We start from the raw sequence: 24,560 nt of genomic DNA, 5'->3' as shown, positions 1-24,560 counted from the left end.
CTTCTACACTGCTGTCCGTACAGTTTTAATGGACTACATTCTAAAGACTATGATTAGTGGTTCCTACAGGTGAAATTCCAATCATGCCCAGTATTGTATTGTATGTAGAAAGTCTCTTCTAGTTGGCATCACATTGCTCTGCATTTTTTCCTTTTTTTCTTTCTCTTTGTACCATATCTGAACTTCTTTCAGTCCTTGAAATTATGGGCTAACCAGTCAATTGTTTGAACTGATGGCCACTAAGTAGCAAAAAAGAAGGTGGTCAGGTTATGACCATTTGTTCAGAGACCATTAAAACTTAAGTGGCACTGAACTAGAAGCGCTTATGATTGGTACTCAAAGTTGTGGCTATTGCAGTGTCTCTTGGTCACATGGTCACAATTTGGATTCTTGACAACTGGATCACAATGACAATGGTTGCAACGTCCCATGTGGCCATATGTTCACCGTTTGCAAACTTTTCTGTCTCTTCCCATAAGGAAAATCAACTGGGAAGATTGTAAGCCACTCGTGAAAGTTGCTCCCACAGCCTTTTCTCCTGAGGAACAACCCTTCCTCCCAATAAGACATGGTGATCTTGTACTTTGTACTATTCACCTGTCCAAAAGACCCTTCTGCCCACTTTTCTGGCTTCACAAATTTGAGTCCTCCTTTGAAACATGATCTTAGGAAGTTAGACCTACAAGTCTATATTCTTTTTGAGATAAAATGGAATATTTCACACCACATCTATTGAAAACTGTTGAGGAAAATGTTATATATATCATGCATATTTTTGCAGAGAATTTTATTATCAAGCTTGTTTCTTTTAAGGTAATTCATTAATTAGAAAGAAGCAGGCACGCTGATAAGATACCTTCTCTCTCTCTCTCTCTCTCTCTCTCTCTCTCTCTCTCTCTCTCTCTCTCTCTCTCTGTGTGTGTGTGTGTGTGTGTATGAAACAATCCTGATAAGCCAAAAGATTTTTCCACTATATTTCATGCTTTCTATATTTTTTCTTGTTTTGTAGATAATTGCGAAGAGCCACTGGTACTGTCATTACCTGCATCAGCTTTTGACAGTTCGTCCAAACTCTCCAATAACCACAGTCCCAGCTTTGCAAAACTCATCAGACGGGATGGTAAGATCACAGAGTGTCATTATGCTGCCATGGTGTATAATTCTCTACTGCATTTTTATATATATTACCGGCAATGTGTGAAAAGCTTGCATTGTGTAGAATGCACAGGAAATCTATAGAATGTATGACATTTAGGCAAAGTATGACATGTCTGTGATATTTTAGTATGCTATATATTTTCCCTAGCATTGTATATAATACCTAGGGATTATGCAGAATGACAAGAACTATTTAGGCAAAGTATGAAAAAAGAATCATGAAAAGGGTAAGGGAACCCTCACCCTTACCCTTTTCGTGATTCTTCACGCTACCCCTTTATTGAAAGGACATATATGAAAATGAAAGAAGAAATGCAAAATAAAGTACAGAACTTTCCTAGTAGAAAAAACCAAGATAAAAAGACTAGTTATTAACTTACTTGTTGTAACAAGGAAAGTTAGAATGGCATTTTAGTGGGAGTATTTTATACTTTGCCAACGTCATGGTTCCGATAGATGAGACCATTAGAAATAAGAACTCTGAAGCAATTGCTTTCCTCAAGAAACACTTTTAATGGCTACATTATTCAATCTTATTATTATTCAATCTTGGTGAAACCAAGATTAAAAGCTACCCCCCCAAAAAAGGTTACAAACTAAAAGCTGAACTCACCCATTTTTGTGTCATAAATCACAATCCCCAATTAACACCTTTGGCGGCTTCCTAACAGTAGCTCCAGCTGTTTGACCTTGGTTCCCACAAGAAAGTTATTGTTTTGACTAAACTACAGTATAAGAATGCATCTTCCCCCCTCCCTTTGCTGTGGCAGCCGAAAAACAAAGAAACATGGCTGTATTCAGAGTGTTTGATGGTCTGACAGCCAGTTTGTCTTTTGGCATTGTATAGAATGCCAAGGAAAAGTGTGAAATATTGTGTTTCATACTTTGATGTCCCATTTTTGGCATTCTATAGATTTCCTAGGCATTCTATGAAATGTTTAATTCCACACATTGATGGTAATGTATACATTCTTGAGTCAATCAAAGTTCTCTTAGAAATTCCCAAAGTTGGGGCTAACTTAACTTTGGAAATATTGATAGAAAGAGAAAGAAATTGAAGAACAATAGGATCCATTGTGAAATTGATCGTAACAATCAGTTGCACATAATTTGAAACATATTTTTTTCTAATCCATTTCTGCATTTTTTTTACTAGTATGGAAACTAACCAGCATTTGTTCCAAACTGCCTTGGTTTAGCAATAACTATTTCTCACTCGTCATAGCTTCTTAATCCTAGGAGTTTAGATAGCATTGATGAGGAAAGGAAACAACCAATTTGACCAAAATTGTGTTGAGAAGGAGGCAGTACTCTTATGTCATTAAAACAAGATTAAAAACAATCTATTCACAACTGATTAAGGAATAAATATTACAGTCTCAAAGTTGGTGGAAGTTTTCCATTAACCATACTACAACTGAACATTTCACCTTTTTCATGGATATCTTACCTAGATTTCTGCAGGCTTCTTTTTTAGGATGTGTCCTCTTTTGTTAGTCTAATAACTTTATAAGTGAATGAATAAATCCTTTGCATGGCTTTTCTTATAAAGTGCACATGCAATGCCTTACTTATGTACTGATAGCTATTTGACTCATTCTGTTTCTACTGCTTGTCTCAATTATTATATGTATATGTCTGTGCACACATTACTAATTTCAGACTAATATTCATATACATGAATCCATGAAAAATAAAGATGTTTTCATTGAAGGTTACAGGCTGTAATCTACTGTGCTGGTCCAGTGCAAATTGGTAGATAAATCTTTTCCAATACTCCAGTTTTGAGGAGAGAGAAAGTGGCCGGTCCAGAATAACATACTTGGTTTGTGACCATGCGTTTCCATCAGCCGTCCTATACGGCAAGTATAAAAAGACACCATTGGCTGAAAGACACTGCTCCTGTGGCTCAGGAGAGGTGGAGACCATTGGACACATACTCCTTCGATGTTCCTTCTATAGAGCTATTCGGAAAAAACATATCCTCACCATAATTGATAGGTATCCTGGTCGTTCGGAAAGTATTTATCTCCAGTGGCTGCTTAAGGACGAGCAGGCAGTGATCAGGGCGCAGGTGGCTAGATTCTGCGCAGCAGCACTGGGGATTCGCCAGAAGCATAAATATTTTAGATCTTTTAAATAATCTTTTGTAATTAATTTTATTACATGTTTTTATCTAGCATTAGACTGTACTCAATGTATTTTTATTGTGAGATCAGTATGACTGTTTTTCTGAAGTTAGCTAGTTTTTGTTATACTGTCTGTAAAACTAGGCAGACTTTGGTCATCCATTGATTACATCATTAATTATAATATATTGCTATGTCTTCTTGTGTTGGTTTTGTTTAGTTTTGTTTTATTTGAATGTTTATGTGTTGGCCTTTGGCTGTAATAATAAATTGAATTGAAATTTAATACTTGGTTTGTGTGACTAAAAGAGGATTAGGTAGGTTTCCCCATTTGTAGTCCAGCACCTTAATTTCTACATTGCTCTCCCTCTTCCCATCCCTCTGTCTAGTGATGTAGAAAATGGGCCTTCTCTTAGAACACTACAACATCCTGAAATACATATTTAAAAGATGACAGAATTAGCAGTGATGGGAAAATTTACATGTTTGATTAGGGAAAAAGACAATAACTACATTTCTCAGTGACTGGAAACCCTTTATAAACTTTTTGCTGAAAATGAAAAAAAAATCAACTTTATGGGTTTGTTGATTTTTTTTGCATTTTTACTTTGAAGAAAAAAATCTTCAATAAATGCTATTTTTTAAAAAAAAACATCCTGAAATACAAAATTAATATAAAATGCTTGAATTGGATAAATGATACGGATGGGAGCAAATGCATGCCTCCCCCCACACACATATCAGAAATTTGTTCCAGATTGGCTACTATTTTGGTGATTATCAAGATGCATTTGTCTCCTGAGGAATCATTTGGTGGTATCTGGCAACTGGAATGACAACCTGAGCTCCAGGGCAATATTTTGAGTGGTGACTGTGAGCTTGTCCAGTTGCACAACAAAACAGCTTCTCTTAGCCAACATCAGCTGTATTTAATCCAAAATCAGGCTGCTCCAAGATTCATGTTATGCTACGTGCATTCATTTCCAACTGGCACATGTGTGAAAACAATGATCCAGAATGTGGATTGATCACCATACTTAGTCAGTTGTCATTTATGTTGAGTGAATATGCAATGTCTAGTCACAAACTGGAAACTGTTTTGGAAGCTCAGTTGTTTTTAATGATACCCAAAATATTTCTTGTAGACATTTCAGATATATTAGGAATCAAAGCCTTTCAGACATCATAACAAGAGACCAGAATATCTTTATATTTAGTTGGAGACAGCAAATACAAATGGTTATCATACTAGAAAGAAATATTAATTGCAATAAGAAAAGCAAGATCATTTTTGCTGGTTTTAATTATGAAGAAACTTAGCTTATCACATCTGAAAGATTATAGCTTCCATTATTAACAAGTTTCCTGCTACAGAACAAAAAGATTGTAAGACTAAATAGCTCTTGGTTTAGATGGAATGTTTTTATGTGCAGTGTTATGGTCTTAGGCATAAATGGTTGAAATCCAGTTTCTCATGAATTCAAAACTAGGTAGCTTCTTGATTCAAAAACAATATGCTATTAAATATCTACTCTCTATTACATTCAGTGAAAAGATCAATTGCCTTAATGAGATTAAGTTTTCTTGTGATGGTCTGGGTGGCTATAGGCAGAGGCTACCTGATGTTACAGATGGGAACAGTTAGAGAAGGAGATTGATTAGTAGCTATATCAATTGCCTCTCAATTGTAGCTCCCCAACTGTAATGCAATCATGTTTTTATTATTTAGTTATTAACTGGAGTTTTTTGCCATGCATTGGCAAGATTCTCTGAATGATTAAAAAAATAAAATAGTTATACTATAATTTTATAACATAGTTGAAATATGAATGTAACTACAAAAATTCACAAAAAATCATAAATTCACAAAAATGAATTTATTCAGAAAGGGTACTTACATTTAGAAATTCAAAATTGCAAGCAAAAAGAGCCCTCTGTAGCCATGCGACTTGGATTCAGTTACTGCTATAGGTGGCTATTTTAACTCTGTGACTTGCCTAGACCGGGTTACCAATTAAATTTCCTGAAGCCGGAAGGTGTGTGTTTTTTTTGTCCCTGGTCACATGGCCAAACAAGAGCTGAGCTGAGAGCACCAGTTTGCTTTTGCTTTTTTGGTGTTGTGTGGAGAATTTGCTGCTGCCTGGGCTTGAGGACTGCTTCTGCAAGTATTTTAAATATTTTTGTTACTCTATAGTAACTTTGGGAACTGCTCTGCTTTTTAAGTACTGTACTTTGCAAACTTTACTACTTGATAAGATAGAAAAATGTGGGTTAGATAGCATCACCACCAGATGGATTCGTAGCTGGCTGACAGGCTGTACTCAGCATGTGAACCTCAATGGAACTGCATCTACATGGAGAGGAGTGTGTAGTGGGGTGCCCCAGGGCTCTGTTCTGGGCCCAGGGCTCTTCAACATCCTCATTAACGATTTGGATGAGGGGATAGATGGGGAACTCATCAAATTTGCAGATGACAACAAGCTGGCAGGAATAGCCAATACTCTAGAAGATAGGCTTAAAATACAGGAGGATCTGGACAGATTCAAACACTGGGTGCTATCTAACAAAATGAAATTCAATGGTGAAAAAAGTAAGGTTCTACATTTAGACAGGAAAAATCAAATGCACAGGTATAGTATAGGTGGTACCTTGCTCAATAGTAGCAACTGTGAAAGGGATCTCGGAGTCCTAGTGGACAATCACTTAAATATGAGCCAGCAGTGTGCTGCAGCTGCCAAAAAAGCCAACACAGTGCTAGGCTGCATTAACAGAGGGATAGAATCAAGATCACATGAAGTACTATTACCACTTTACAATGCCTTGGTAAGGCCACACCTGGAATACTGCATCCAGTTTTGGTCACCACGATGTAAAAAAGATGTCAAGACTCTAGAAAGAGTACAGAGAAGAGCAAGAAAGATGATTGGGGGACTGGAGGCTAAAACATATAGGGAACGGTTGCTGGAATTGGGTATGTGTAGTTTAATGAAGAGAAGGGTGAGGGGTGACATGATAGCAGTGTTCCAATATCTCAGGGGCTGCCACAAAGAAGAGGGAGCCAAGCTATTCTCCAAAGCACCTGAAAGCAGGACAAGAAGCAACGGATGGACAGTACAATCGGTTATAGATTTGATGGAAATTATAACTCAGTATGGTAAGGTTTCTGGGTTTAAGGTGAATAGTAATAAGACTAAGATATTATCTAAGAATATATCTATGAGTGAAAGGGAAATGTTAATTAAATTAACAGGTTTTGAAATAGTAAAAAAGGTTAAGTATTTGGGAGTGTATATTGCAGCTTCAAATGTAAAATTATATAAGAATAACTATGAAACATTATGGTTGAAGATACAAAGGGATTTAAATAATTGGAAAAAAATTACAATTATCTTTACTGGGAAGAATCACAGTTGTTAAAATGAATGTTCTGCCGAAGTTTCTCGTTTTGTTTCAAATGATACCTATATTGAAAAAGGATGCCAACCTTGATGAATGGCAGAAGGGTATTAATAAATTTATTTGGGCGGGGAAAAAACCAAGAGTTAAATTTAAGATTTTACAAGATGCTAGGGAAAGAGGGGGACTCAAGGCGCTGAATTTGAAACTGTATTATGATGCGGTGGTCTTGACATGGGTTAGCAATTGGCTTAATTTAACTAATAAGAGAATACTTCACCTTGAGGGTTGGGATTTGGTATATGGATGGCATGCATATTTGCTTTATGATAAAAAGGTGGATAGGGCTTTTAAATCTCATATTCTTAGAAGTGCCTTGTTATGTGTCTGGAAAAAGTATTATTATAAGTTAAATTATAAAATACCAATTTGGGGAATTCCTGGACACGCGATAGAAGGTGTATCTATGGGAGTGAGTTTGGATATCATTTACTATAAGGAATTATTTAGATTGGAAGGGAATGAATGGCAACTTAAATCATTAGATGAGTTAAGACAAGAAAACATAAGTTACTCTTGGTTTCAATATACCCAATTGAAAGCTAGGTGGAAGTTGGATCAGAAGGTTGGCATCACAATTACAGATCAAAATTTAGTAAAACAAATTAGAGATTTAAATTGTGCACATATAAAGAGGATATATAATGTTTTAATTGAATTGGATTTGGAAACAGAATTAGTTAAAGATTGTATGATAAAGTGGGCACAAAATATCCAGGAACCAATTCCGTTGGATACTTGGGAGGTAATTTGGGTTAAAAATGTTAAATTTACTCAGGCTCAAAATTTAAGAGAAAATTTTTATAAAATGTTTTATAGATGGCATCTGGATCCCAAAAAGTTGTCTAACATGTATCCTAACTTACAGTCTAAATGCTGGAGATGTGGTAGTTTAGAAGCCACCTATTTTCATATGTGGTGGACTTGCAGAAACATAAAAGCTTTTTGGGTTAAAATTTGGTGGAACATTCAAAAGATTTTTAAGAGAAAGATAAAGTTCTCTCCGCAATTGTTTTTATTGGGCATTGTTGTAGATTGTGATGTTAAAGAAACCAATTTGATGTTGAATTTGATAACAGCAGCACGGTTACTGGTGGGGCAATACTGGAAGAAGGATAGTTTGCCTACCATAGAAGAATGGGTGTTTAAAGTATCGAATCTTGCAGAAATGTCTAAGATTTCTGCTTATTTGAAGGATCATTCACAAGAAAGAAATATTTCAGTTTGGGGATATGTATTGATTTTTTTTTGTAAAACTCTTTAATAAAAAGAAAATAAAACAAAAAGAAGCAACGGATGGAAACTAGTCAAGGAGAGAAGCAACCTAGAACTAAGGAGAAACTTCCTGACAGTTAAAACAACTAACCAGTGGAACAACCTGCCTCCAGAAGTGGTGAATGCTCCAACACTGGAAGTTTTTAAGAAGAGACTGGCCAGCCATTTGTCTGAAATGGTATAGGGTTTCCTGCCTGAGCAGGGGGTTGGACTGGATGACCTCCAAGGTCCCTTCCAACCTATTACTACTACTACTACTACTACTACTACTACTATTATTATTATTATTATTATTATTATTATTATCTATTGTGATTGTAAATATAGTACTTTGCAAAGAAAGTGTGGAGATGAGTATTGGTCAGGATTGGGTCTCAGAGAATGCTAGCCTGATGGAGCAGCCTCAGCTGGGTCGATCAGACCAGTGACAGACTGAGGTTGAGAGAAGTGAGTCACAGCTGCCACAATTTGGCCAGGAGGCTCCAGGCAAGGACCGGAGTAGCTGCTGCCTGTTAGTAATGAGAAAGAGATGGAGTCCACACCACCTCCTAATCCAAGGACATGCAGAGCAGAGAGGAGACAGGCACAATAATGGTCAGCTAGACTACTTGTGAGGAGGCAACCTCACCTTTCATGAAGGGCTACACTAGTGTTGCCTACTTAACCCCACCCTGAGGATTTGAGTGTTGCTGGAGCAATGTACCAAGTTCTGTGTCTTGTGTGCTTGCCCTATGTTTACTTGGCCTATTTGACTCCTGGAATGTTTTCCTGGACTTCGTGTGTGCCCTTTGGACTCAGTTACTCAGCGATTCTTGCTGAGCTTGGAATCCAAACCTGCAGCAAAGTAGGAGATTGTAATGCAGGGGTGTACAACTATGGTTCCTTTATGACAGGAGTGTCAAACTTGCAACATCATGTGATGTGTCACGACATATCATGACTTTTTTTCCATTCTTGGCAATGGGGTCGGCACGGTTTCTGCATGACACATCCGGCCCACTGGCTGGCAGTTTCACACTGCTACTTTATGACCTCTGGACTTGCCAGAATTTGTGAGCCAGCGTGGCATGGCTGGCTCAGGAATTCTAAGAGTTTTAGTCCACAGGTCATAAAGGGACCATAGTTGCACACCCCTGCTTTAATGTACAGAAGAAGCCTCTAGTATAGGCATATCCATCCCCCAAAAAATCATCCATACATCCATTCATGTATATACACACACCCGTATATGGTTTACACTAAGTAACTTCATGTTCTAATATAGTTCCCTCTTTAAAAAACCACATCATCATTAAAAATGGACAGCGCTCAGACCACACAAAACATCCAACTTGTGGTGAGCATTGAACATGAATCTCTGGCAGAATTTGTGTTTTTGTGCCTTGTCTCTACTTTACTAAGGAAAGGAAAAATATATTGGCATGTTTATATTGTAAATAAGTACTGTAGTTTTGTAGGAGATTTGAGAATATTGCAGACAACAGAAATGGGGAATCTAAGCAGAACAATAAAACCAAACAGAATTGATGAACAGCTATTAATAAGGGAATCAAGTAATTGAAATATGTCTTTTGTGTAATGTTCAGTCTGAGCTTTGAACCTGTTCCTACCTTATTGCTGCTACATGCTATAGTTAATGTTGTAGTAATAAACTTTCCTGGGCCTTAACAACTGGCATATGCTCTCTGGAGTTTATATATCACAAGGGAATGCTGAAACATATGGCAAGAAAGAAAGTATAGCATTCTTTGAGCAAGCCAAAAAAATTCAGCAAATATTTTTGTGAGAGATTCCCTGCATCTCTCAGGGAGAAAATATTCAATAAAATACTTGTGAGGAAAAGAAAAAAAAATAAAAACTTGCCTTTAGTTCTTTCTATAGTAATTGAGCAAAACAAAAAGAAGATTGTAGTGTGTGTGTGTGTGTATGTGTGTGTGTGTGTGTGTATGACGGATGAGATTTCGTCGAAACGTTGCCCTGATACCTCCAATTCTATGTGAGAAAAAACCCGAAAGACCAAAGATCTACACACACACACACACACACACACACACACACACACACACACACATATATATACACACAGGGCTTTTTAAGGGAGACTGAAATGCATTTCTAACTCATTAGTTTTCATCAGTCAGCCATACCCTTCTGAGATTCGAACCTGGGCTGATTGCACATTAGGCAGTGTATTTACCTAATGTGCAATCAGCCCAGGTTCAAATCTCAGAAGGGTATGGCTGACTGATGAAAACTAATGAGTTAGAAATGCATTTCAGTCTCCCTTAATTCTTTGATAGTAATTTACACAAATATATGAACTGTCCGGTGTGACTACAGCCTGTTCGATGGCCTTTGAGATAAGGCTGAAAACAGGAAATAAAGATTTGCCCCATGTTTGGGGCCTAGCAAGGTAATCTAAATAGTTAACATTTGACACATATCTCCCCTTGCAGAAAGCTAACAGAGCGAGAGAGATCCTGTGGCTCAAGAGGTAAATACACTGCCTAATGTGCAATCAGCCCAGGTTCGAATCTCAGAAGGGTATGGCTGACTGATGAAAACTAATGAGTTAGAAATGCATTTCAGTCTCCCTTAATTCTTTGTTAGTAATTTACACAAATATATGAACTGTCCGGTGTGACTACAGCCTGTTCGATGGCCTTTGAGATAAGGCTGAAAACAGGAAATAAAGATTTGCCCCATGTTTGGGGCCTAGCAAGGTAATCTAAATAGTTAACATTTCACACACACACACACACACACACACAAACATATATATATATATATATGTATATATATATATATATATATATATATATATATATATATATATATATATATATATATATATATATACCTTTGGTTATTCGGGTTTTTTCCCACGTAGAAATGAAGGTGTAGGCACAATGTTTCGACAAAATCCCATCCGTCATCATCAGGCTGGTGGCTTCTGCTTCCATCGAAACATTGCGCCTACACCTTCATTTCTACGTGGGGAAAAACCCGAATGACCAAAGGTCCACATACAGACACCCGCAAAAACCTCAGAAAACACACACACACACACACACACACACACACATATACACATACACACACATACACATACACCTTTGATTGTAGTATATGTATTTATGTATGTGTGTGTGTTTGTGTGTGTATATATAATATATATATATATGTATCCATATATATATATAATTCTCTCATTTATCTATTTTACTTTGAAAACTCTTACAACACTTAGCATTTTATCTTTTTCTGCAATTTGAGCATTTTAGACAGTGGTGGGATTCAAATATGTGAACAACCGGTTCTTTGTGTGGATGCTGCTTCCGGAAATCTGTTCTGGGCCTGGGCAACAAAAAAATTAGCTACTGGTTCTGCTGAAGTAGTGTGAACCAGCTGAATCCCACCACTGACTTTAGAGTGCACCCCCCTCTTATATCTATTTATTTTTTAAAAAAGAAAGTTGTAAGTAACTTTGTAAAGAAATGAAAATTGCTTATGTGCTATTAAGTTGAGGGAGGAGCATGGTGGCTTATGTGGTTAGAGTGCAGAAAGCTTATGTTTGAGACCTGAGTGCTGCCGTGGAGCGGGGTGAGCTCCCATCCTTCTCTCCAGCTCTTGTGGGGGACATGAAAGGAGCCCCCAACTTGGCATCCCCAAGACAATGGTGATGTCACCGGCTAATCCTTTCAACCCGGAAGTGCTTCAATGCCTCTGGAATGAGTGCAATGTGATGTCAGTGCTTAGAAACTACATAGCTAGAATTTGGCTAGGTGAAACTATCCCTAACTTGATCTTTCTGATCTTCCAGAGGTGCATCCATTGATTCTGTAATTCAAACTTATGCTTCTTCAAACTTCAACTTTTCCTTCCGTAGTGTGTCACAGGGAAAGCCATTGCCTGCACAATTCTGATATTTGTAGGTATAGACACATCACAGTATCTGAATCTCTCTTTTCAAAGGCCTGCATTGCTACTCTACCAAGAACTTCAGTGGGTTATGGAATACTTCTTGACTGCTGGCTCCTTTTCTATTGATAGTTCATCCTAACAGGTAGAAACTGTTCACCACTTCAGTGTCCTCATTGTCACTTCTAAGGCTGGGGTCTGTCTGATCTGCACTGGACCTTCCTAAACGTTATTTTGCTTGCAGGTGAAATCAAAGATATTGTATTATACCTTCCACTCTCTCTTAAGTCTTGTCTTTTGAGATTGGTATTGTAGATTGCTGGTCACTATTGTAAATCTGTTGGCCACTATGTCATGCTCCAGATTTATTAGTATAAGCTGATCATAACCTTAATGATCATTTTTCTGTTCCTTGCCATGATTTTGCAAATATTCCAACAATTCTTGTAGTATTCTGACCTGATAATGACAAGAGTATACAACTAATTTTGGTTCTCTTACTAAATATCTTATAAGGTAGTTGAATGTTGAAATCTCTATTGTATAAAATTTCAGTATAATCCTTCCACTTTTGATCTTCTTTGGATTTACTGCTATCTGTTCCTATGGTGAAATAAAAGCTTATGCCTTTCACTAAAATTTATTAGTCAGAAAAGATGCTATCAGATTACTGTTTGTTTGTTTTTGATACTATAGACCAGGGGTGTCAAACCACCTGTCTGTGGACCAGATCCGTCATGCTGAAACCACACCCACCCCAGTTCCGGTAATGCAAAAAAAGTCATGATATCATGTCACATGACATTGCGAGTTTGACACCCCTGCTATAGACTAATCGGTCAATATTTTATTACAGTCACAAACCAGAGTTAAAGCTATAGATTAACATGGCTCCCCTCCTATGATATCTGTTCATTGGCATCCATCAGCATACCAATTTGAGGTTGGAATGTCTTGAGTTCTGACATCATTTGGAAGACTTATTTTTCCATATCTGTTTTTATCTTTGATGTCTTTATAGATTTTGTTGTAATACTGTTTTTTGACTCTTTTAACAATTCTCTGAAATTGAGTTGCTTCCTGAGATCTTTAACAGTCTTGGCTTTGATGCTTCTTTTTTCTTATCCACCTTTTTTTTCTGATATCCAATTAGCTTTCTTCTGTTTTTTGATCTGCTCTATTGTCTGCTTTCACATTCATCCTTAACAACTTATTTAAATTAATTCCACACTTCCTCCTTCAATGAGGTTCAGAACTTTCAAAATGATTCCTGTTGATCTCTTTGAAAATGTTGGTATATGATCAAGATCACATTGTGGAAACTAATTGGCCTTTTTCTTTCACTTTAGTTTAATTTGAAACTTGGGTATGAACAATTTGTGATCTGTTCTACAGTTAGTCCTCAGCTACATCTTTGCTCTTATAACTGAGTTCTTAAACTCCTTTTATCAATAATATCATAGATAGCTTGGTTTCTATGAAGTCCATCTATTTAGGCATCATTTGATTGTGAAGACTATGTTAGTAAGAAAGAAAACCTTGGATTGGTGAAAATTTGATAATGTTGTGATTCAGGGTCAGCCTGTGGGTTTGGCAGTTGGGTCGGATGACTCAGAGGAGGAGGAGGGGGGTGTTGAAGAGCTTGCTGAGGGGATTGGACAGCTTGATGAGAGCCCTCAGCCAGGCCCCTCTCATCTGGTCACGACGCAGACCCAGCTGTGTGAGCCTGACAGCGTGGATGAAGATGACCCACAGCTGGCCCTGTTCAAGGACGCCTGACGCAGGAGGCAGTCAATCAGGAGTAAACAGAGGAAGGCAATGGGGCTCCTCGGAAGGAGGCAGAGAGAAGCCACGCCCTGAACTGTATTTAAGGGGGAATGCGTGGGAGGGCTGGTTTGCTAAAGGCAACCACTTGAAAAGCTCCTGTTTCTTGGTTTGTGTCTTGTTCTATTTGTTTTTGTAGCAATAAATTTGGCAGGCGTAATTCCAGCCTCTTGCCTTCTTGTAAAAGGGGTTGTCCCTGCCTGCAGGGCCGGTAGCAGGCTGGTACAGAACAGATAAGCCCTTCTTTTGCTTCACCACTAAGCCAGTGGTGGTGAACGTATGGCACTCAGAGCCCTCTCTGTGGGCCCACACGCCATTGCCCTGGCCCCGCTTCCCCCCATGCCCCCTCCTCACCAGTAGCTCCCCTGGAGGAGAGTCACCCCTGAGCGCGGCCTGCGCAGAGCAGCACACCCAAGGACATGGTAGCCGGGCAGCAGGGACAAGACTCCATCCTCATGCCCTGTTGTGCACAGTTGATGTTGCACGGTGCAGGTGGAAGGCGCGACCACCATGGTGCTGCTGGGTTGCCTGAGCGATCTGCGGCAGGCCATGGAGGTGGTGAGTGGCCCTGTGGGTGGGGGGTGGGTGAAACGGGGGTGGGATGGGGCAGAGCGGGCGGGATGGGGGCTGAGGTGGGTTTTGGGCACTCAGTCTTTAAAAGGTTCGCCATTACTGTCCTAAGCCATACATTCTACCATGTTTTCCTCAATATTTCTCACTTTGACATTCTAATCTCTAACCACAAGTAGTATGTCTTGCTTGCTTGTTCTTTCAATTCCAAACTTAACACACTGGAGACTGTGTTTTATAAAAATATACTGTATATTCTAAAGTAAAGTCCCGAATCTAAATGCTGGAAGCTTTACATAAGAAAAAAATAGTAAATTCTCTCAATTTCCAATCTTAAATTCAGTTCATTCCATGTCATTGGTATTTTGGGATTTTTTAAAAATATATATATATAAAATATATGTACATGTGTCATGAGGAGATATATGTGCATGTACATATGTCTGTATGTATACTGTATACTTGTATAAAGCAGAGTTTTATGTTACTTTCATAAGTGTATGCGTTTCTGTACCCTCTGCATTCATAAACGTACACACAAACACATATATGTCTAATACTGTAATTTCTTATTGTGGAACTGCATCCAAATTTGAGTAGTACTGAGTTTCACTTGTTTTCCTCATGCCTGATCTAGATTGTAAACAGAATCTAGCTGTCCATATCTGGTAAACAAGATTCCTGAGCACTTATGAGGATAACAAGAAAAAAAGCATTAAGAGAGAGAGCTAACATACACAGACTGCACACACACAAACATCAGTGATATTTGGGACTGGATGTATCTGTAGAAACAAGGTGAGAAGCGATTATGAATTTTCCTGCTAGAGTGGGCCTTTTATGGCAAGCCTCTATGGCAGTAGTGGGATTCAAATATATGAACAACTGGTTCTCTGTGTGGATTCCGCTTCTGGAAGTCCATTCTGGGCCTGGGCAACAAAAAATTAGCTACCGGTTCTGCCAAACTGGTGTGAACCGGCTGAATCCCACCACTGCTCTATGGCCTATATGAGGATATGTTTCTGAGAAATGGAAATCAGGAAAAAGGGAAGAACTTTCTGGCTAATAGTACATTCTTCAGAACATTTTACTAGCAGACGTAGCATTCATAAAAAGTAGGTGGAGGAATAGAAGAATCATTCTGGGTTATCTTTTCTTTCAGGTGCTGGTGGCTGGTCCCCTTTGGATTCCACCAAGGATCAATGGCTCCAAGTTGATTTGGGAAACAGAGTAGAGATTACAGGCATTGCTACTCAGGGAAGATATGGAAGCTCAGACTGGACCACAAGCTACAGTCTAATGTTCAGTGATACGGGTCACAACTGGAAGCAGTACAGACAGGAGGACGTCATCTGGGTAAGTGGCCTTCTCTACCTAATTTCAGTTTTCCATCTTCAGAATTCCATCATATAAATTCCATCATATAAAGTTATCATTGTGACTTTTCTTTCTATGTGATCTACCTACATAGAAAAGATACCGGTAAGTTTCTATAGCAATACCATTGAGAATGAGGACTGAAATTTTAAAGAGATTTGTCTAAAGCTTATGGCTATGGAAATAAGATGTAAAATAACACATATTTTACATGAGAAATTTGGATAATCAGTATATATGTTGGAAGAAAAGTCTTCATCATGGTTCCATCCAAGCCGGGGATAAACAACATGGCGAATGCTTTAGGAAGAAGGTTACAGTTTATTGCAGAGGAAAGCCAGACAGAAAGATGGATCCAGCAGAAAAGGACTGAGCACATGAGGGGAGTGGGTTTTTATAACCCTTGGACTCTACTGTTTGGTTATTTCCTGTTTCAGGCTTTGTATTTCCTGTGTCACTTATTCTGATCTGAGTCTAGGTGTGCCTTTCTGGTATTCTTGATGGTTGTGGGTCAATCCTATTATAGGTTACATCCTGCTTTTCTGGGGCTGGAGTATGTAGAAGTTAGAGCTTTCTCTTCCTAAGCTTCTAGCTCCAACCTTCTTGATGGCTTACATTTGCATGTCTATAGAACTGGTTTTCTGCTTGGGGGAAGGAGACCTGGAACTATTAAGAAAACTGGGCATGCTTTCTTGGTTCTACAATATCTTTTTAGGAAATATATTTTCCTGCCCTTTTAATAATTCCTTTTCTGGGGAGCTGACTTCCCTCATATACACACCTCAAAGTGCACTGCACTATAGATTTGGTAATTTTTATAGATAATATTAAGCCGGTTTGCTTAACTCTTTTTTTTCTTAATCTAGCAATAGTGGCCCAGTTCACATATAATGTAAAGAATTTGGACATCATGTGCAAAACCAAAGAAGCCCATGTTATAATTTAATGTTGTAAATGAACCTGGTGATAGTTTTGTAAACCCCACATGACTTTATGTGACATATTATGCATTATGGGAGTGCTTGATTAGTCCACTTCATTGTGAGGTGAAAATGAATCAGTTGAATTCTACTCTGTACCTGTGATAGGTGGGTTACTGCACCACTGGATCTGTTGTGGGCATTTGTAGATCAAGAAATGTACGTAAGTGCTTCAGTTTTATTAATTTGTACCTTACCACTCTTTAGCAACTTTGTTCCAAGAAATTATGTTATACAATAGTTAAAAATGAACCAGAATCTCTTCGCCAACATTAATATTTCATCAATGACATTACTCAGTGTGTTATTTTCTCAATTCTGCTGAGGTCTGAAAATTAATGTAGGAATAAATAATGCTTGTCTCTCTGCTTTGATGCAGTTGTGAGGATTATAGAGAACATGTGAAATATTAAGAACATTCTCAACAGATGCTGTGTAAATAAAATTATTAGAATTCCTTTTCCCATTCTCTTCAGAACATTTAAATACAGACTTTCAAACCATTTTTTTCCCCAACACGGTTCAATTCTACTAATAACTGACACGATCAATAGAGCAGTGGTAATGTGAATTCTATGAATTAATTAAATGGGAATTATGCTGGAATTCTATTACTTAATTATATTAACTCATGGTATAATTTAGGTAAACAGTTTCTGTATTTTATTTGTCTTAATATCCATAGGTCAATTTTTAGTATTTGTACTAAGTAGAACATATTTTATCAATGAAAAGCCTGCACAAGGCTTCAAATGAAAAGAGAAAGAAAAAGATGCATAAATTGTGATTCCCCCCCCGAAAGGTGCACATTTAGTAGGCAGATTTTTCCAAGGCATTGGGAGGGGGGGGCAGAATTTTTCCCATTTCTTTTTTTCAATTTTGAAAAGTGAAAAATGTGACCAGATACATTGTGAAGAGTGAGGCTACGAGTCATTTTTGACTCCTGGAGATCCCCTAGAGCAGTGATGGCGAACCTTTTAGAGACCGAGTGCCCAAACTGCAACCGAAAACCCACTTATGTATTGTCAGGTGCCAGGTGGGTGTGGCCCATTGGGTGGGCGTGGCTGCAGTGGCAATGGCAGACTGGGTGGGACTAAAAAGTTCAATGAATCAATTCCAACTTTGGGAGATTTTTTTCCCCCTGCGAGAAGTTGAAATTGATTGATTAATTGAACTTTTTTTTTGCACACAGTAGCGGATGCCTAAAGCAAAAAGGGTTTATAAAACCCAGCAGAAGGCCTAGGACTACGGCGATGGTGTACATGCCCACAGAAAGGGCTCTGCGTGCCACCTGTGGCACCCGTGCCATAGGTTCACCATCATGGCCCTAGAGTCTAGTCCCTGAAAATTTCTTTGCAAAGGTTTTTGGAAGTGGTTTGCCCTTGTGGGCTTCTTAGGGCTGAGAGAGTGGCTGGCCCAAAGTCACTCAGCTGAGTTCATGCCTAAGGCTGGACTAGAAGTCACAGTCTTGATTTCTAGCCTGCTGCCTTAATTACAACACCAAACTGGCTTTTTTTTTAACAGGGAAAGTATTTTCCTTTAACTAAAGCAACTGTAGTTTGCTTACCACAGAGAATGCATATATTTTAGTAGATGGTTTAATTTCACAATATGGAAATTGTATCACCATAATTCATTGCTTGATGCACAATGTTGGCAGTAATGGGTTTGGAGTTCTAAAGCTAAATAAAAGGGTGGAGTGGGGGCTTCATTCCCATCTGCCAAGGAATCTGCATTTCAAATGATAAGAGAAGTGCGAGGTGCCAAGATAAATTTTAAACCTGTGTATTAATCCAGGATGTATTTGATTGGTGTCATAGATATGCAGATCAAGTAAAGGTTTTCCCATCTCTATCATCTACCTCATTGCAGAGAAAAATCTACAGCGAAGAGTTCAATCTGTTGGCTGGTTCATGCAAATGAATACACCAGCATTTTCATGTGAATGAACCAGCAGCATTCACCAGGCAATATTCCCATCTAGCTTCTAAGGAGATGAGAGGCAATTATCCAAGTTATACATTCCAAGGTGAAACTGGTTCTTTCAGCTTATTCAAATAAGGATGATAAAACATCAGCTTTGTCTTGAATGCATTGCCTTCCAAAGCTTCATGATCTAAGCATTTGCTTTGATACTCATCTCAAAATCCAAAGATGGCTAAACAGTTTACGCTAAAGGTATATATAGTGTACAAACTCAGTTTTAAATGTTGATATTATCACTCAATTTCTGGGCAAGAGTGCCAGTTATTAAATATACATGGACTCTGACATTTCCAGAATTCAGGAAAAAACAAACTAAATCTTATCATCATTATTGTTTCTTTGCATTTTTAAAAGTATAGATTGGCAGATGCTTAACATATTGACTGAGTTTGTGAAATCCAAGTGACCCAGCCTTCACTTCTAATATCAATTGCCTCTCCTTATGTAGTACTAGCACATGACATATGTTGGCTGAGTTTGTGAGATGGTAGCATTTACTTTAGTCTGTGCAACTAGTGCAGGGGTGTCAATCTGCTGGCCTGCAGGCCAGATGTGTCATGCTGAAACCGTGCCCACCCCAGCTCCAGCAATGGGAAAAAAGTCGTGATACATAGCAATACATCACGTGATGTTACAAGTTTGACACCCCTGAACTAGTGCAGAGGAAACCAAGAAGCTGACGGTTCTTTCACCATTTCCTACCATGCTCCCTTTGGAGAGGGAATAATCACAAGTCCAAATTCAGAAGGTGGTTGACTCTCTTTTGCTGAGACATTTTAAACAGTTTTGTTATATACTGGGTTCGTTGCTTGATTGACGAGACGAGGAGAGTGAGTTCAGCAATTGCAGGAACTGAACTGGGAAACAGGGCTGTGAATGCAGCTATTTATACCCTGGCCTCTAGGTGGTGGCCAATAGGCTCTAGAGGCCAGCAATGGCAGCGCTGGAGATGGGTTGTCTGAGGAACTGGGACCCGTTAGCCAGCTTCCCTGCTTAAACAACCTTTCAGCAATTAACCCCATGTGATACTCTTAGTAAGACAAAAACCCAATACATTACAAGTTGCTTGTATAATTGTGTTATATTCAGGGCTTTTTTTCTCATAGAACCCTCAGAACGGCATTCCAGCACCTTTTTTTTTGCATACACACAAAAAAAGCTTTTGTACAAGTTGTGCTACTCCCCCTATTGGAAATTCTGCTGAGCACGCCAAAAGACCCGGCCAGCAAACTTTGCACAGGCAAGTTGCCTGCAGTGAAGGAGAGTTGGCAGGAACTTTGCACCCCTCCCTGCTGCCCAACTACACCATCTCAAGTAGGTAAGTGAGGACAAGGAGTGGGAGGTGGGTTCTGGGGAGTCCATGTGGACTCCTTCCTTTTGCTCACCTGTGTCAGCCAGGCTGGTGGCCTACTCGGTGCTGGACCTGCATCCCCGATACCGCCTCATCCCATGCACCGACATGGCCATCCTGGAGTGCCTGGCCCTCAACACGATACACACTTCCACTGTGTTCTGTTCCCTCACCTTTGTAGAAATGTGTGACCACTGATTCCTGAGTGCTGGGGGGAAAAAGAGGAATCCCTAACCTTGCATGCCTAAATGTCAATTTCAAACTTAGCATCCAGCCCGCAGTAATATCAAACTGCTGTGCTGTCAGAGCATGGCCTCGGCACCCTCTTGGGGTCCATAATGGAGGCTGCTGCCGTGAATTCCAACGAGGAGGCCATTGCTATAGCAATCCCAAGCGCACCGGTTCTTTCCTGGAATCTTTTTCCTTTTCCGCGCCCTCTCCCGTGAGGGGCCTTGACTTGGAAAGGCAGCCCCGCACTCACGTCAAATAAAAAGCGAGAAATAGATGCCTCCGCTTTCCCCCCAAAAGCAGGCGTACCACTTGAAGCAGAAAAGGAGAAGACAGGGAAATATTTGAATACCTTTTTCTTTGGTTGCGCTGTGCCCTGTTTGCAACTCTGCTACTTACTGAGAGAAAGTTGGTGAAATCCCTTCCCGGAGGCACAAAAGGAAGAAAGATTGCCGAGAGGTCCACTTACCTGTATACTGGCATTGTGAAGATTCTGGATTTCCCTCTCAGCCTTCCTATCCTAGGAAGATCCAGCAGAGATTGACCAAAAAGTTCATCTTGGGTCTGAATTCCCATGCAGTGAAAAGGAGAGGGCTTGCAACTTCTGGTTGTAGTTATCCATGTTTCTGCACACTGAGATAATCAGTCACTTGTACAAATACAGAGCCTATCATGCTTATGGATTACTGATTCACATTTCCCATGGATTGTCTTCTGTCCATGGGAGGGAAACTTGATAGATTCTAAATTTCATAATTTTAGTTATTCCTTTGGCAGGGTATATATGAGAACAAGCTGCAAAGATCTTTAAAAACATGTTTCTCACACATATTTTTGAATCATAAATATTAAATCTTTGTTCTTTTCAATGATTCATACTAATGCTTTAGAAATATAATTTCCAGTAAGCAAGGAAATTACACTAAAGCTAAATTTAACATTACTTGTTAAAGATATTTACTATATTTCAGAATTAGTATTCTTTCAGTCACAATCTTATTCCTATTCAATTTAGCCGATTTTAAAATGCGATGTAAAATCATAAGGACATAAAAAGAAAACAGAAGAAACAGCTACAAATTAACTCAATAGTTCTATGCTTAGCAACATTTCCATTTAATCAAAGTCCTTGCTCTTTCCAAATCTATTTCAGGGTTTACTTTATATATATATATATATATATATATATATATATATATATATATATATATATATATATATATATATATATATACATACATATATACATACATATATACATACATATATATATATATATATATATATATACATATATATATACATATATACATACATACATACATATATACATACATATATACATATACATACATATATACATATATATATACATACATATATATATATATATATATATATATATATATATATATATATATATATATATATATATATATATATATACATACATACATATATATATATATATATATATATATATATATATATATATATATATACACAAACAGTGGGAAATGAGCTTCTGGGCTGGTTCAAATTTTTTATACATTCCAAAAATTATGTCATGAGTGATATATTTATAGATATATAATTGAGAGTACAATTGGCAGTGCAGACATGCCAAATGCTTCTAAAGTGAGAAGCAAAATACATATATGCACATTTTTTTCTCCCCTAAATTTTCAGGTAATGTATCTGTTACGTATAAATATAAAAGCATGATAGGCTCTGTATTTGTATAAGTGGCCGATTATCTCAGTGTGCAGAAATGTGGATAACTACAACCAGAAGTTGCAAGCCCTCTCCTTTTCACTGCATGGGAATTCAGACCCGAGATGAACTTTTTGGTCAATCTCTGCTGGATCTTCCTAGGATAGGAAGGCTGAGAGGGAAATCCAGAATCTTCACAATGCCAGTATACAGGTAAGTGCACTTCTCTGCAATCTTTCCTCCTTCTGTGCCTCCCGGAAGCGATTTCACCAACTTTCTCTCAGTAAGTAGCAGAGTTGCAAACAGGGCACAGCGCAATCAAAGAGTATAAGCCAATTAAGAAATAAATAAACATATAAATAAAATTATATAAATAAAAGATTAACAAGATGAGAGTTCTGGCACCTTTTTTTTTTAAAAAAGCACTGGTTATATTTAAGACTTTAAGTAACCTAGTTACTCTTTCTCTATGTTTGTAATCAGGCTAAAAGCAACCATGACAAGATTGCACAATAGACTCTAGGGTAATTTAAAATCACTGCACAACATACACAGTTTTGGGACAGGGTCATCGGTACTTTAAACATTTCTTGTCCTTATCAACATTCCCAAGGTATCTAGTTACATTTGTAACTGCTGGTAGATATCAGCAGTCTAAATGCTGTGAGGCAAACAATGAAATCTTTGCGGGTGGAGGGGGAAGGAGATAATAAAATACGATACAATACTTTTTAAATTAGAGTAAAAAGACCAAGCAAAATTAAACCTTCAGGTGATTCTACAACACTGTGTGATTCCTGATTTCTATTACTGCTCACCATGGGAATAGATAGCTTACAGATAACTGCAGTTTCTCTTAATGCTGACAAAAGTAGAAAAAGCTTCTTATGGGGAACAGAATTATAGAATGCAAACTCTGAGAAAGTAATGAAAGTCATAACACTCCCCCTCCATTTTGATTTTAGTATCTTCCAACTGCGTATGAACAGATGAGGCCAGTGTAAAAAACAATACACCACATGCTCCTCTAAATGGTAATACTGCTGCAGAAAGGGAAAGGGCAAACGACGCCAGCTTTATTCCCAGTATTTTTTTAAAAAAGTGAAATATGCCCAGATCACTCCAGAAGCTATCAAGAAACCATACGTTAGAAACAATGTAGAGAGGGAGAGAACAAAGGAAAATAGCTCATTTCTAAAATATTGTAATATACTACATGCACATCACTATAACAAAGTCCAGGTCTTGATGCAGACTGGGGTTTTACTTGTACTTGTCGTTTACAACTTGCCATTTACTTGTTTACTTTTTATACTTGTTGTTGTAGCTTCTTCCTTTATAAGGTGTTCTACTTAACCTCATCACTGAAAACTTCAATGGAAATTCCCATAAGCCAGGAGTTGGTTATGTTACCTGTGAGTAACAAGTAAAGTGCATTCCGGCATCCCGGGACATTCAAAATGTTCCATCTCTTTCTATGGGGGGTGAGCTCTTACCCCCCGTGGATAGGGCTCGCAACTTGGGAGTCCTCCTAGATTCACGGCTTACCCTAGAAGATCATGTAGTGGCCGTGACTAGGGGGGCTTTTGCCCAGGTTCGCCTGGTGCGCCAGTTGCGGCCCTATCTGGACCGGGATGCCCTGTGCACGGTCACTCATGCGCTCGTGACCTCTCGCCTTGACTACTGTAATGCTCTCTACATGGGGCTTCCCTTGAAGACCACTCGGAGGCTCCAACTGGTACAGAATGCGGCCGCGAGAGTTGTCTTGGGAGTTTCCCGGTACTCCCATGTTACACCTTTGCTCCGCGAGCTGCATTGGTTACCAGTTGTCTTCCGGGTGAGGTTCAAAGTCTTGGTTATGATCTTTAAGTCCCTACATGGCATGGGTCCGGGGTACCTCGGGGACCACCTGCTGCCGGCTTCAACTCCCCTCCGCCCTGTGCGTTCCCACAGAGAGGGCCTCCTCAGGGTGCCTCCGGTCAGGGAATGCCGACTGGCGGCCCCCAGGGGGAGAGCCTTCTCTGTGGGTGCCCCGGCTTTGTGGAACCAACTGCCGGTGGAGCTCCGGACGGCATCGGACCTCCGAACTTTCCGTCGTGGTCTGAAGACCCATTTGTTTGAATTGGCCGGTCTGGCCTGATGGGGGAGCTGGGTTTTAAATTGTCATTTTAGATTGTATTATTGTTTTTTAATTGGGCATTGATTTAATCTTTGTTTTAACTTTTGTATAGTATTGTATTTTTATTTATATGCCCTGTGAACCGCCCTGAGTCCCCAGGGAGAAGGGCGGTATATAAATTAAATAAAACGTAAACGTAAACGTAAATGGGCATTTTATACTTGGATAACATCAAGCATGGACAAACTGAAAAGGTGATTCGTAAAGTATACATCCAAAGAGTGAGAAAATTACTAAAGGCAAAAATGGTGGAAACACCATCAAAGTCACCAATGGTTTGGACCATACCTGTGATATGATATCCTGCTAAAATTATTAAATGGATACAAGATGAACTGGACAACAACAACAACAAAACCAACAACAAACTAATGACTATTTATTATGCATTATATCCCCATATAATGGGGATA

The 24,560-nt window shown here is 38.7% G+C and overlaps 1 protein-coding gene across 1 annotated transcript in view; it reads left to right on the top strand.

Annotated features, from left to right (window-relative positions):
- CNTNAP5 (contactin associated protein family member 5) overlaps positions 1-24,560 on the top strand; it is a gene marked incomplete at both ends in the record, with an annotated part of 417,604 nt that overhangs the window by 101,755 nt on the left and 291,289 nt on the right. Inside the window, 2 exons of the mRNA XM_083349845.1 lie at positions 1,010-1,120; positions 15,496-15,689. Of these exons, the coding sequence (XP_083205971.1) occupies positions 1,010-1,120; positions 15,496-15,689 (305 nt within the window). The remainder of the gene's footprint in view (positions 1-1,009; positions 1,121-15,495; positions 15,690-24,560) is intronic.

This window comes from Vipera ursinii (assembly GCF_947247035.1).
Source record: "Vipera ursinii genome assembly, chromosome: 1".
In the NCBI taxonomy this organism is placed as follows: Eukaryota; Metazoa; Chordata; class Lepidosauria; order Squamata; family Viperidae; genus Vipera; species Vipera ursinii.
This window is presented reverse-complemented; position numbering and strand designations above follow the sequence as displayed.